At 38.1% G+C, this 14,979-nt stretch overlaps 1 protein-coding gene across 1 annotated transcript; it reads left to right on the top strand.

The window, feature by feature from the left end:
• The first annotated feature begins 12,859 nt into the window (after positions 1–12,859).
• LOC122556917 (permeability factor 2-like) lies at positions 12,860–14,678 on the top strand. The gene is made up of 4 exons (XM_043704164.2): positions 12,860–12,964; positions 13,154–13,283; positions 13,370–13,450; positions 13,935–14,678. The coding sequence occupies exons 1-4, from the start codon at positions 12,901–12,903 to the stop codon at positions 13,960–13,962; spliced, it is 303 nt and encodes a 100-aa protein (XP_043560099.2). The 5' UTR covers positions 12,860–12,900; the 3' UTR covers positions 13,963–14,678.
• Positions 14,679–14,979: the final 301 nt, after the last annotated feature.

Below are 14,979 nucleotides of genomic sequence, written 5' to 3'. Positions count from 1 at the left end.
TATGCCCCTTCATTTTATGGTCTTATGATCTAATAGATTACTGGCAGAAAACCATTTTTGTTATACTTACCACTGATTATCAATAAATAGAAATCAACTCCAAGTCAACAGGTGAATTGTCAATGGAGAAATTAATAAAATAATTCATAAAATAAACTATTAATGGGAAGACTGAATGAGAATTCAGTTATCATAGTTGTTGTCAGATAACTTACAAAAAGGAATCACCTCAATTATAAAAATGGAAGATGTCACTTGTGACACAATTATTGCATTGTCACCACCATGTCACAAACTGTGGCTCAAGCAAATAACTAAAACAAGTCCAATGTCTGAGATTAACCATAAGTAGTAGTTTTAATTTGAGGTGTCACCTCCAATTGTTTGATTACTGCTAAACAGAAATCTTCAGTAATAGTTATCTAAGGATGCATCTCACTACTACATAAAAGAGTAGGCCTGGATTTTCACTAGGCAAATGGGAAGGTGGTGATAACAAAAGATGGAGGTGGTGGCTGTGGTGAGGCTGAATATCAGGTTTTTACTGTTTGGTTTCTTTAAATCTTTTATCTCACACCATCATCCCTTTTATAATTTTTCTTCCCTTAACCCCATCAGAGAGCTTTCCTCTCACCTTTCATCTACCCTTTCCCCAGCCTTTCCCCAGTGTAAAACCTGTTACTGCCAAACTTTTCAAGGTCTGAAGATAATTATTGATTTAAATCTTTGAGGAGAATTTTAACAATTAGATAAATAGTCCTACATCAAGAGGAGAGGTGGCTAGTCACATGTCTGAGCAGTTACTAGGTCTTGCCCTTGGATTTTGTAGGTGTCTTAAGAGGCTGTGGCAATCAGAGGATCAGTGACCATCAGAAATGGTGCCCACTGCTGTGGCATGCTATAAAGATTTGTTGTTTTCAACAGGCAGAGAAAGAAAAAAATATATTTAATACAATTTAACACCATTGCTGAAGGGGAAACTGCTCTGAAGACATCTTTAGGATTGGGCAGGCTGCCTTCCCTGATCTTCTCTTTATTTTAAAAATGTTTCCCTTCCTCCAAGCTACCACTGGGAGATCAGCTCAATTTAACTGGTGGCCTCTTTATATGCCAGCTGATCTGCCATCAGCAAAATGCAGATGACACAATGATATTAACAGAGACTGTACACATGTAAATTCGCTGTCCACTTCATTGATCAGGCTATTTGCTCTGTTCTTTGCTGGCTTGACATGATAAGGATTAATACATTTAGTAAAGCCGTGTATCTAATTTATTAAGACCTTATATGGTTCAAACCCTTAAATTTTTAGAATAGTGAGAACTTAGTTTACAGAGAACCAGGGTAGAAATTATTTAGTCGATTTTTTGTTAGTGAGATGCTACCTGTGTAAAATTTCGTGAGAGATTAGCTCAAGTGACCGCCTAATTAACTAAAACCAAATAAAATAAGTGGTTTTCCATGCATACGTTTCTTAATTAAATGGTAACTAGAAGGTGAAAATAGTGGCCTGGGCATCATGTGCTCTACCTGTGATACATGGCAACTCAGGAGAGTTTAGCTGTCCCAGATCGCTTTATTTGCAGGAAGTGCGTACAGCTGTAGATCTTAATAGATCGCTTAGACAGTTGAGAAAAGAAGCAAGTCAAATAGTCAGGACAGGCAGGGACAAAGCAGAGAACAAGGTAGGATTGATACATTTAACTATTTATTTCAATGCAAGAGGGCTATTAAGGAAGGCAGATGAATTCAGGGCATGGTTAGAAACATAGGTCTGGGATATCACTGCAAATTCAGAAATGTGGCTCAGGGATGGACAGGATTGGCAGCTTAATGTTCCAGGATACAAATGCTACAGGAAGGATAGAAAAGGAGGAAAGAGAGGAGGGGGAATGGCATTTTTGATAAAGGATAGCATTACAGCAGTGCTGAGGGAGGATATTCCTGGAAATACATCCAGGGAAGTCTTTTTGGTGGAACTGAGAAATAACAAAGGGTTCACCACCTTATTGGGATTGTATTATAGACCCCTGAATAGTCAGAGGGAAATTGAGAAACAAATTTGTAAGGAAATCCCAGTTATCTCAGTAAGAATAATAGGGTGGTTATGGTAGGGGATTTTAACTGCCCAAACATAGACTGGGACTGCCATAGTGTTAAGAGTTTAGATGGAGAGGAATTTGTTAAGTGTGTACAGGAAAATTTTCTGATTCAGTATGTGGATGAACCTACAAGAGAAGATGCAAAACTTAACCTACCCTTGGGAAATGAGGCAGGGCAGATGACTGAGGTGTCAGTGGGGGAGCACTTTGGAGCCAGCGACAATAATTCCATTAGTTTTTAAATAGTGATGAAAAAGGATAGACCAGATCTAAAAGTTGAAGTTCTAAATTTGAGGAAGACTAATTTTGATGGTATTAGGCAAGAATTTTGAAAAGCTGATTGGAGGCAGATGTTCGTAGATAAAGGGACAGCTAGAAAATGGGAAATCTTCAGAAATGAGATAACAAGAGTCCAGAGACCATATATTCTTTTAGGGTGAAAGGAAAGGCTGGTAGGTATAGGGAATGCTGGATGACTAGAGGAATTTAGGATGTGGTTAAGAAAAAGAAAGAAGCAAATGTCAGGTATAGACACGATAGATCGAGTGAATCCTTAGAAGAGTATAAAGGCAGTAGGAGTATACTTAAGAGGGAAAGCAGGAGGGCAAAAAGGGGACATGAGATTTGGCAAATAGGGTGAAGGAGAATCCAAAAGGTTTTTTCAAATACATTAAGGACAAAAGGATAACGAGGGACAGAATAGGGCCCCTCAAAGATCAGCAAGGCAGCCTTTGTGTGGAACCACAGGAGATGGGAGAGATACTAAAAGAGTACTTTCGATTAGTGTTTACTGTGGAAAAGGCATAGAAGATATAGAATGTAGGGAAATAGATGGTGATATCTTGAAAAATATCCATATTACAGAGGAGGAAGTGCTGGATATCTTGAAATGCATACAAATGGATAAATCCCCAGGACCTGATCAGGTGTACCCTCTGTAGGAAGATAGGGAAGTGATTGCTGGGCTCCTTGCTGAGATATTTGTATCATTGATAGTCACAAGTGAAGTGCCAGACGACTGGAGGTTGGCTAACATGGTGCCACTGTTTAAGAAGGGTGGTAAGGAAAAGCCAGGGAACTATAGACCAGTGAGCCTGACATCAGTGGTGGGCAAGTTGTTGGAGGGAATCCTGAGGGACAAGATGTACATGTATTTAGACAGGCAAGGTCTGATTAGGGACAGTCAACATGGCTTTTTGCATGGGAAATCACGTCTCACTAACTTGATTGAGTTTTTTGTAGAAGTAACGAAGAGGATTGATGAGGGCAGAGCAGTAGACGTGATCTATATGGACTTCAGTAAGGTGTTCAACAAAGTTCCCCATGGGAGACTGTTTGGCAAGGTTACATCTCATAGAATACAGGGAGAACTAGCCACTTGGATACAGAACTGGCTGAAAGATAGAAGATAGAGGGTGGTGGTGGAGGGTTGTTTTCCAGACTGGAGGCCAGTGACCAGTGGAGTGCCGCAAGGATTGGTACTGGGTCCACTACTTTTCATCATTTATATGAATGACTTGGATGTGAGCATAAGAGGTATAGTTAGTAAGTTTGCAGATGACACCAAAATTGGAGGTTTAGTGAAAAGCAAAGAAGGTTCCCTCAGATCTTGATCAGATGGGCCATTGGTTGAGGAGTAGCAGATGGAATTTAGATAAATGCGAGGTGCTGCATTTTGGGAAAGCAAATCTTAGCAGGACTTATACACTTAATGTTAAGGTCCTAGGGAGTGTTGCTGAACAAAGAGACCTTGGAGTACAGGTTCATAGCTCCTTGAAAGTAGAGTCGCAGGTAGATAGGATAATGAAGAAAGCGTTTGATATGCTTTCCTTTATTGGTCAGAGAATTGAGTACAGGAGTTGGGAGGTCATGTTGCAGCTATACAGAACATTGGTAAGGACACCTTTGGAATATTGCATGCAATTCTGATCTCCTTCTTATCAGAAGGATGTTGTGAAACTTGAAAGGGTTCAGAAGAGATTTACAAGGATGTTGCCAGGATAGGAGGATTTGAGCTATAGGGAAAGGTTGAATAGGCTGGGGCTGTTTTTTCTAGCGTTGGAGGCTGAGGGGCTATATAATCATGAGGGGCATGGATAGGATAAATAGACAAAGTCATTTCTCTGGGGTGGGGGAATCCAGAACTGGAGGGCATAGGGTGAGAGTGGAAAGATATAAAAGAGACCTAAAGGGCAACCTTTTCACATAGAGGGTGGTACATGGATGGAATGAGCTGCCAGAGGAAGTAGTGGAAGCTGGTACAATTGCCAAATGTAAAAGGCATCTGAATGGGTATATGAAATAGGAAGGGTTTGGAGGGATATGGGTTGGGTGCTGGCAAGTGGGACTACATTAGGTTGGGATATCTGGTTGGCATGGATGAGTTGGACCGAAGAGGCTGTTTTCATGCTGTACATCTCTATGACTCTTTGACTCTAAAGAGAAAATCAAAAGAGATAAGATGAAATATGAAAGGAAACTAGCAGAAAACATAAGCATTGATAGCAAAAGCTTCTTTAATTACATAAAAAGGAGAGAATAGTGAAAATAAACGTTGGCCTTTCAGAGGACGAAAATGGCGAGGTAAAAATGGGAAACTTAGATATGGCAGAAGGTCTTAACCAATATTCTTATACTCCGTTTTCACAGGGGAAGATAATAATTTATTCTGAAAAACTACAGAGAAACTTGGTGAAATTACTTTAACTAGGGAGAAGGTATTTAGTAAACTGATGGGATCAAAGGCAGATAAGTTCCCGGTGCCTGATGGCCTGCACCCTGGGATATTAAAGCAGGTGGCAACCGAGATGGGGGATGCATTAGTTGCAATATTCCAAAATTCCCTGGATTCTGGGAACGGTGCCAGTGGATTGGAAACACGCTGATGTGACACGCCTATTCAAAGAAAGAGATTGGCAAAAAGTGGGAAACTATAGACGAGTTAGTTTGACCTCTCTAGTTGGAAGTTGCTGGGGTCAATCATAAAGAAGGAGATCACTGAACTCTTGGAAATCAAAGCTCAGTTCATCAGTGTCAGCACGGTTTCATGTAGGTCAAGTCATGCTTGACAAAGTCGCTGGAGTTCTTTGAGAATGTAATTGTCAAGGTAGGTAATCGGGATCCACTAAAGGTGGTATTATCTAGATTTCCAGAAAGCATTTGAAAAGGTGCTGAATAAAAGACTGATGGACAAGGTATGATCTCAGGGGGTTAAGGGTGGCATATTGACTGAGATAGAGGATTGGTTTACTGACAGAAAGGAAGGTGTTGGGGTAAATGGGTCTTTCTCTGGATAGTGAACTGTAATTAGTGGAGCATCACAGTGTCCAGTTCTTGGATCCCAGCTATTTACAATCTATATAAATAAACTGCAAGCTAGGACAGAGGGTAACATAGCAAAATTAGTAGATGACACTAAAATAGGTGGGGAAGTAAGCTGTAATGAGAAGATAAAGATGTATATAAATATATATTGCTAGGCTAGGAGAATGGCCCAGAATCCAGCAGATGGAGTTTAATGTGGATAGGTGCAATGTTGTCCATTTCGGCCAGAAAACTAAAATAAAAATTAAATGGGAAGTGGATTCGAAGTGCATCAGTGCAAAGGGATTTGGGTAGCTTTGTGCATGAATTGCAGAAAGTGGGTCTGCAGGTGCAGCATATAATAAGAAAGGCAAATGGAATCCTGACATTTATTGCAAAAGGCCTGGGGTATAAAAGTAAGAAAGTGGTGTTACAGCTACATTAGGTGTTGGTGAGATCACATCTAGAGTATTGTATCCAGTTTTGGTCTCTTTACTTGAAGAAGGATGTGGTGGCACTGGAGGCAGCTCAGAGGAGGTTCACCAGATTTATTCCCAGGATGAAAGGGCTGTTGTATGAAGAGCAGTTGAACAGCTTGAGCCTGTACTCACTAGAGCTCAGAAGAATAAGTGGGAATCTGACTGAGGTATATAAAATGCTGAATGGGTTTGATAAGGTGGACGTAAAACAGATGATTCCCCCCCACCTTGTGGGACAGTCACAAACAAGACGTCATCGATATAGAGTGAGAGGAGGTAGGTTCAAAACCAAGATGAGGAGAAACTACTTCTCTCAGAGGGTTGTGAATCTGTGGAACACAGTACCCCAGAGTGCAGTGGAGGCAGAATGAATCAACAGGTTCAAAAAGAAAATAAATAGTTTCTGATAAAAAGCAGAATAAAAGGCAATGGGGAGCAGGTAGGAAAGTGGAATTGAGAGCAAAATAAGATCAGCCATGATTATATTAAATGGCAGAGTAGGCTTTAAGGGCTGAATTGCCTAATCCCACTCTTATTTCCTATGACAGGAGAGATTTCCTTACATGACCCCACCACCCTATCCCCAATGATAGAGTCCCAACACTACTGAAATAGACCATTCAGCCTATCAAGTCCACACCAACCTTCTGAGAAGTATCCCAGCCTTGTAACCATGCATTTCCCATGGCTAATCCACCTAACATCCACATCCCTGAGCAATATTTTGGCAATTTAGCATGGCCAATCTATCTAACCTGTGCATATTTGAACTGTGGGAGGAAACCAGAGCACCTAGAGGAAACCCACACAGATATTTGCCCAGGACTGGAATCGAACCTGTGTCCCTGGCGCTGTAAAGCAACAGTACTAACAACCAATCCATTGTGCCACCCCAATGAATTTACTGTTTGTCTCCTGGAGGTCAATAAAATTCAGCACATTTACAATAAACATTGCATTATCCATACTCCTCTAACTGGAATTCTCTAAAACTTAGATTTCTGATACTCTTCAATTGCAAATCATCAATCTGGAATTCATTTGAAAGTTATCTAGAACCCAACGATTTCCAAGGTTATCTTCTAAGAATATGCTACTCTCCAGGACTTGTAGCCCCTATTGTAATTTTTAATTTTGGCCATGCATGGTTATCATACACCAATATATCAACCAATAATCAATGGTAAAATAAAGATGTGAAACATAACAGATTGTTTCATTCTGAAAAGGCAGAAAGCATATCATCGAGCCAACTTCAGGGGTTTATTCGAAAAAGCATCTAGGATTTTTATTAGGTTATATTTTCAAGGCAAGTTGTAAGAAGTACTGAGAATTTGTTACTTTTAAATACCTGTAAACAGTATTATTTCTCATTCAGCTTTGGGATGAGGTGTCACTTGCTGGATCAGTATTTAGGGCAAGCCCACGTGGCTTGACAGAGTGTGGGGTGGGGTTTGGTAAAACTACCTTCTTGAATTGCTGCAGTCCATTTGGTGTAGAACCCACAATGACTTTAGGTAGTGAGTTGCAGAGTTACAGTGACACTAAAGAAAAGATGAAATTGCAGAGTCCAAAACCTGTACTGCCTATACAGATCCTCCATTTTAAAGTGTATGAGATGATTCTGAGCAGGATGTGTCATTTACAAGTTTTACTTGTTTTTCTTTCAGGTATATATTTTGGTGAGTGGCATGGAAGGCAACTTGCAGGTGGTGGTGTTCACCTGTAGCTTCTGCTCTTGTCCTTCTCAATGATACTGGCTGTGGGTTTGAAAGCTGCTGTCTAAGGAGTCTTGGTGAAGAAATGTAATTCATCTTATAGATGGTACACACTGAGTGTCCATGGTGGAGTGAATCAATGTCTGTGGATTTGATGCTAACCAAGCAAGTTGTTTTATCCTGGATGGTGTCAAACATCTTCAGTCGCACTTCTCCAATCAGCTGGTGGATTTTCCATCATCTACCTGACTTGTAGATAGTGAACAGCCTTTAGGGAATCAAGAGGTGATACTCACTGCAGGATTCCTAGCCTCTGACCTGTTCTTATAGCCATTGTATTTACAACGCTAATTCAATTCAATTTCTGGTCATTTGTAATGATCATGGGTGATTTTAATTTTCAAATAGATTTGTTTAATCAAACTAGCAGAAGTCATCAGGAAGATGAGTTCATTGAGAGCACTTGGGATAGTCCCTTATATTAAGCAGTATATTCATCTACATTTGGGTTATTGAAGTTTGCTGTCATAACTGCTGTATACTGTTGGCAGTTCTCTACAAATTCTCTGCAGATTGGTTCCATTACATTTTTTTCATTAGTTGTTGGTCTGCAGACTGAACCGAGCAAAGTAATTTCATCCTTTTATTCAGTAAGTGTAGCCAAATAGACACTGTCCTTTAACCTTTTGAGAATCTTGCTTTTGCAGCATGGCAATGGCCTCCTTAATCTTCATTCATACCCTCCTGCTGTCATTCCTTTTCTATCTTTCCTGAGCAATTTATACCAGGAATATTTAACACCTAACCCTTTCCTTAACCCAGGTCTCTGTCACTGTCACAACATAATACCACATTGTAATCTGGATCTGCAACTCCCCAACCTTATTTACTACACTCTGTGCATTTATATACATACATGTTAACTCTGTTATGGACTTTCTTTCTCCCCAACTCCGACTTCACCTATCATCTCACCATTTCCTATGTTCGTGCCACCTGTATCCTTAAGTCATAGAGTCATAGGGATGTACAGCATGGAAACAGATCCTTCGGTCCAACCAGTCCAGATATCCCAATCCAATCTAGTCCCACCTGCCAGCACAAAGCCCATATCGCTCTAAACCCTTCCTATTCATATACCCATCCAAATGCCTCTTAAATGTTGCAATTGTACCATCCTCTACTACTTCCTCTGGCAGCTCATCCCATACCCGTACCACTCTCTGTGTGAAAAAGTTGCCCCTTGGTCTCTTTTATATCTTTCCCCTCTCACCCTAAACCTATGCCCTCTAGTTCTGGACGCCCCGACCCCAGGGAAAAGACTTTGTCTATTTATCCTATCCATGCCCCCCATAATTTTGTAAACCTCTATAAAGTCACCCCTCAGCCTCTGACGCTCCAGGGAAAACAGCCCCAGCTTGTTCAGCCTCTCCCTATAGCTCAAATCCTCCAACCCTGGCAACATCCTTGTAAATCTCTTTTGAACCCTTTCAAGTTTCACAACATCTTTCCGATAGGAAGGAGACCAGAACTGCATGCAATATTCCAACAGTGGCCTAACCAATATCCTGTACAGCTGCAACATGACCTCCCAACTCCTATACTCAATACTCTAACCAATAAAGGAAAGCATACCAAACACCTTCTTCACTATCTATCTACCTGCGACTCCACTTTCAAGGAGCTATGAACCTGCACTCCAAGGTCTCTTTGGTCAGCAACACTCTCTCGGACCTTAACATTAAGTGTATAAGTCCTGCTAAGATTTGCTTTCCCAAAATGCAGCATCTCACATTTATCTGAATTAAACTCCATCTGCCACTTCTCAGTCCATTGGGCCATCTGGTCAAGATCCTGTTGTAATCTGAGGTAACCTTCATCGCTGTCCACTACACCTCCAATTTTGGTGTCTTCTGCAAACTTACTAGCTGTACCTCTTATGCTCGCATCCAAATCATTTATGTAAATGACAAAAAGTAGAGGACCCAGCACCGATCCTTGTGGCACTCCACTGGCCTCCAGTCAGAAAAACAACCCTCCACCACCACCGTCTGTCTTTTACCTTTGAGCCAGTTCTGTATCCAAATGTATTTTGTGAGCCCAGTTATTCATCTCTAATATTTTCCCTTGGTTCTCACAGCCCTGTCAAGTTACTTTAAAGCCCCTCCCCCCACCCCCAATAACACTAGAAAAATGGTCTGCAAGGCAGCTGTTTAAGTGCAGCCATCCAGGTTGTACACGTATCATCTTCCCCAGGCCTCAGTGTCCCTGGAATCTAAGCACTCCTTCCTTTATCATCTTTCTAGTCACACATTCAATTACCTTATGCTGTTTTCTCTGTACTTGGGTTCAATAAGACCTGATAATGTTCACCAGGTTTTGTGTACACCTCATCTTACTATCTGCTGGCAATGGTCATCAGATCTGCACAGCCTCATGCATGTGGTCATAAGAGCCTAAAGTGAAGTCAGTGAAATGATACATTGCTTCAGCAAAAATCCAGGAGGCCAGGCCTGCTCAACATTCTGACCCTAGAGCTGGATGAAATACCTAAAGTGCATCTCAGTGGTGATAGGTGTTAGTGAACACTTTGAGGTGTATCTAGAACACAAGCTGCAGAAGAGGAAAGGCCATTTTGAAGCTGCAGGAACTGGAAGAGGTCCATGGAAGAGTAAATGACAAGAACAAATCTATTGGCCACAATTAGTATCAGCTTCTGTAAATCAAAGGTTTGTAAGGAAGAGCAAATATACAAGAGAGGACACCCACATAACAATAGCAAAGGAATCTAAAAGTAGCAATAGTTTGGCTGCCATAGCCCACTGAAAATACTTCAATGATGGAAAAAAGCCTTACTTATGCTGGATGCTCTACAAAACATGGAAGATCATGACAGGAAACCAGTGATGATGTTCAGCAAACAGTGTTATGGCAAAAAGAACCCAGACAAATACCAGCTCTATTGACTCTTAACTTAATTTGTCCAATTGCACTCTTTCCCAATCATTGTGCCTTTTGCATCCCAGCATGCTGCTTCCATCATTCACAATTGACTTCCCCAACTGCTCCACCCCAGAGCAAAGTGAGGAAATTTAGCTTTTACTGATGATTTAATTGCCTCACTGGTGACCTAAATGACTTTTATTGAAAAGTAAAAGTGCTTCCGAAACAGTGCCCTGTTTGCCTTCTGTACTTTTGCAGATGGGTATCATTATGTCAGGACTGGACCCGACATTGAGATCCCAATTAAAATAAATGTGATTGGTGGGTGTAAAACTCTACCCAGTATGTGTATCTAATATGGGTGGCATTTAAATTAACAGTTTTTAAAGCTAAATAATGTTAGCATTGTTAGTCTTTCATTTTGCTACAAAAATGAATGGTTTCACCTATTGCCTGAGAAAATTAGATGGTATGTTTGAGTACTAAACATATTTACAGTACCTATTTAGGTACTGTATTGTCATTACATAAACTAGCACATGTTTTAATACTTCATGTAACATTGCATAAGTCACCGAACATCTGAACAAAGTATGACAAAACATGGGTTTTTACTTTCTTCCAAGTGCAGTTGCTTCTGAACAACTTGACGATAGTTTCCAAGCAGAAAATAAACTGGTGAACTTACAGCTTCCTGTAGTAAATTCTTTTCATCTGCTCCGTGTCCTTTGCAACATTTGTTTCCTCACTAACATTTCAGACTTCACAGTTGGGTGATCAAAGTTTAGTATTTGAAAAGCATTAGAAGGTTATTACTGTAGGTCTGTGCGCCTATGTTTTGAATCTACTCATAAGTGCATTTTCGGGAATTCCTAATTTCTGAAATTGTCTTGGCAGTTGGAATTTGTGTTGATAGAAATTGAAGAAACATGCACTTTCTCAACTAAATATAACTCTAAGTATTAGTTAATTTATAAGAAGACACAAACAGCCATTGTATGTTTTCTGCACAATATTTATAAATGCCAGATAAAACTCAAAGATATCCAGTGGAACTAGGGAAAATTTAATGACTGGAAGTATAATTACTAGTGTGAGAAAGTAAAAATATATTTTTACAAGAAGTTACATGTTAACAAGTCAATACTTTGCCTTTTTAATTTTCATTAAGTGATAGCAGACATATCAATATTAATGGAATGCATTACTATAATTTATTTAATTCAAAACCATATTAAAGATGATTTGAATAAACCTTAAAAACATTCTGAACATCTTAATTTGCTTTTCTCCTGCACGGTTTCAAGTTTCTGTTGAGGCTGATCTTCATTGCCCCCTAGTGTTCAGAGTCAAATTGTCATCCATAAATCTTTCTCAAACATGATTAGTATTTCTCAGCATCTTCAAAATTCTGAATGTGATTACATTACGTACAACCCCTTAAAATTAAAATTGTAATTTAACCACGATTTAAAGAACAGCTCTGTAAGTAATCAACGCATTATAAATTTAGAAAATGTCTTCTGTTCTATGAATTTTTTCTTTTTATTAAAAGCTTATACTTATTTTCAATTTTTGAAATGCTTATTTTCAAAGGACAAATAAATTATAGATGGAAAAATTAGCAATTAATAAATTTTGGTAATAACATTTCAATATAATTTCAAATCTCTCAAATTCACTTTGTGAAGCAGCTAATAGAGGTTCTCTTATTGTTGGTAATGAGCCTATTGTGTGGGATTACAGGCAGTATAATCATTGAGGTAAACCTTTGACACAATGATATTTTTTAAATTACATAAAATTTAAATAAGCATAAATCAACAGCATATATCTATGTTAAAATTATATGGAATGCATTATCCACTTAATGGTGTCACTTCAAGAACAAATTTTGAAAAACTATTTGAGCATTGAATCCCCTAATCTAATAATTGAATTTAAAGCTATACACATACAGATTTACAAATCATACCAGTGTTTGTTTCATCAGTCTGTTTGCTGTTGGATTTGAATTTGTACATTACATTTAAAACTTAACAAAATTAATAATTAACCTTATAATATTAACTTACTTATTTGACTCCCATTAAATAAGAATGCAATAAATAATTGCTGCATCAGCAATAACTTCTCTGGTCATACAGGCAATTTGATTTTATTGTAAAATTTCCATTTCAGACTCTAAATTTTCCCTGTTGCATATTTCCAATTACGTAATTATTTGATGTTACCCAATAGCCTTGGTAAATATAACCACACAGCCTATATAAAGAGGTTTTGTCTACTGTGTTTTAACACATTACCAAAACATCAAGAGTGAACGAGGAAGTAGGAGGGATTTAACAAAGAAGATGGTCAGCAAAGTGTTACTCTGTGTGTTATCAGTCACTGTTCTATGTCTGGCATTTGCACAAGGTAAGATATCTGCAATGGATTTAATTTATGTATTCTGCAATTTCTTCTGGATTTTGAATACAATTCTGATATAAACATGAAACTAGATTTTAACTTCAGGTGGAAGAAAGTATGTTAAAGAGATGAATTAAGCTGATTTACAATTTTTACTTAGTAGATTTCTGATGTCTATTGAATTTGTTTTTGCAGCTCAACATCATCAGCTCAGCCAGAGTCGTTGTAGCTGCATCCAGACAATAAACCAATTACACTCTTCAATGAAAATCAGCAATGTTAAAATCTCATTGAAACAGAACTTTTGTGAAAATGTGGAAATCATGTAAGTTATCCTTAATCTATGTTGCCATAAAACTTGTTCAAAATGAAAAAATACTTAAGTAATTATGCTTTTTCCTTATTTTACAGTGTCACCTTGCAGAATGGTAGAAGAAAGTGCTTGAACCCTGAGTCTGAAATTGGAAAGAATATTATTAATTTTATGGAAAGGTATATACAATCCTTACTCTCTCATTTAACTTCTTTAAAGCTTCTTACAGAATTTTCTTAAGAAAGATAGCTTTATGCAAATACTTTTTAAAAAGTTTTTCAAGGTAAAGTTATTGGAGGAGCACAATTATTTTTAGGAAAGGCTTGCCCATATAAACAGAGGTTAATGGAAGTTATGTATTCTACATTTGTGCCAATGACGAAAGTGGCAATCAGTTCATAACCATTTCGTTGTACAGCTTAAGAACAAAATCAGAACAGACATTCCAAAACAGAGTATGAGAGGAGCCAATAATTTGTCCATAAACACCTCCGAAGGAATTTTTCCAACTGATTGGTGATGATAAGTCATCCAACAAATGCCTTTGGGTTCGAAGGTTGAAATTAAAATTATAAAATGTGCCTTTAGACAGCTACAAGTTTAATCTACGCTACAACCTTTCTATACTGCTCACATACTTACAATAAAACATTTTCTCTGCAGCATGAAGAAAACTACAAAAAAGAACTGATTTTACAAAGTGAACAATGCTGAACACAGAACACAACAGCATCTCAGAAAATTAGCTGGCTGAACAATTATTTCTATTGTGTAAAGATTACAAATGTTGATGATATGTTATAAAGATTTACTATTTTTAAGCTAATGAAATACAATTTACAATTTTGGTCTTGGGATTGTAAATTTCAGAATTCATAAAGAAAGCTATCTGCAGTACCTCGTCAAATAACAGTTTGTTCTAAATGACTTAAGTTTATTTAATTAGACAACAAATTAATTCCATTGATATTTTCTGATAAAATAAGTTATCTTAGTTGGTAGTTAATGGAATTAATAGTTGTTATAGCAAATTTGCTTCAATTCATTGTCAAAATTTGTGTACTGTTAATTACTTGTCTTGTTTGACGCAAGAAGATTCCTTTTTAAATGTTTCTGACATATATCATTGTGTATTGTCAACTTGCCATTTATTAAATCAATTATATTTAAGATAAATCATATTCATGGAAAAGAAAATATATTTGTCATAACTATTGAGAAAAACAAACTATGCTAAATGCTATATCACTGCAGGTCAGTAACTGCATTGCTTGCTTGAGTTAAATTAATTTACAATCAGCAATTAAAATTTGTATTGAATGATGAGCACAATTCTGAAATTATATTTTTATATTGCAAATGTGGTATTGTTAATGAGTTGACCTATTAAATGTTCATCACAAAGAAGCACATTTTAATTTATAGTCATTTTATGAGTTAAACCAGTTAGAATAAATAAAATGAAGTGGAAATTCCAAAATAAATTTAAAAAGCTGGAAATTTGGAAATCAAGATTTCATGTTTTTAAGTCACGGGTTACTATAGATAGTGCCTTTGTGAGCTGGAAATGTGTTGCTGGAAAAGCGCAGCAGGTCAGGCAGCATCCAGGGAACAGGAGAATCGACGTTTCGGGCATAAGCCCTTCTTCAGGAATGGGGAAAGTTTGTCCAGCAGGCTAAGATAAAAGGTAGGGAGGAGGGACTTGGGA

Source organism: Chiloscyllium plagiosum, unplaced genomic scaffold (assembly GCF_037043375.1).
Source record: "Chiloscyllium plagiosum isolate Xiang-an unplaced genomic scaffold, Cpla_swu_hap1 HiC_scaffold_16, whole genome shotgun sequence".
Classification (NCBI taxonomy): domain Eukaryota; kingdom Metazoa; phylum Chordata; class Chondrichthyes; order Orectolobiformes; family Hemiscylliidae; genus Chiloscyllium; species Chiloscyllium plagiosum.
The sequence above is the reverse complement of the archived record's forward strand: the minus strand, read 5'-3'. Positions and strand labels throughout refer to the sequence as shown.

Coding starts and splice junctions, on each gene's coding strand:
- LOC122556917 (XM_043704164.2), top strand. CDS start 12,901: ATGGTCAGCAAAGTGTTACTCTGTGTGTTATCAGTCACTGTTCTATGT. Junction 12,965..13,153: donor ATGTCTGGCATTTGCACAAG/GTAAGATATCTG, acceptor TTGTTTTTGCAG/CTCAACATCATCAGCTCAGC. Junction 13,451..13,934: donor ATTATTAATTTTATGGAAAG/GTATATACAATC, acceptor TTTTCTCTGCAG/CATGAAGAAAACTACAAAAA.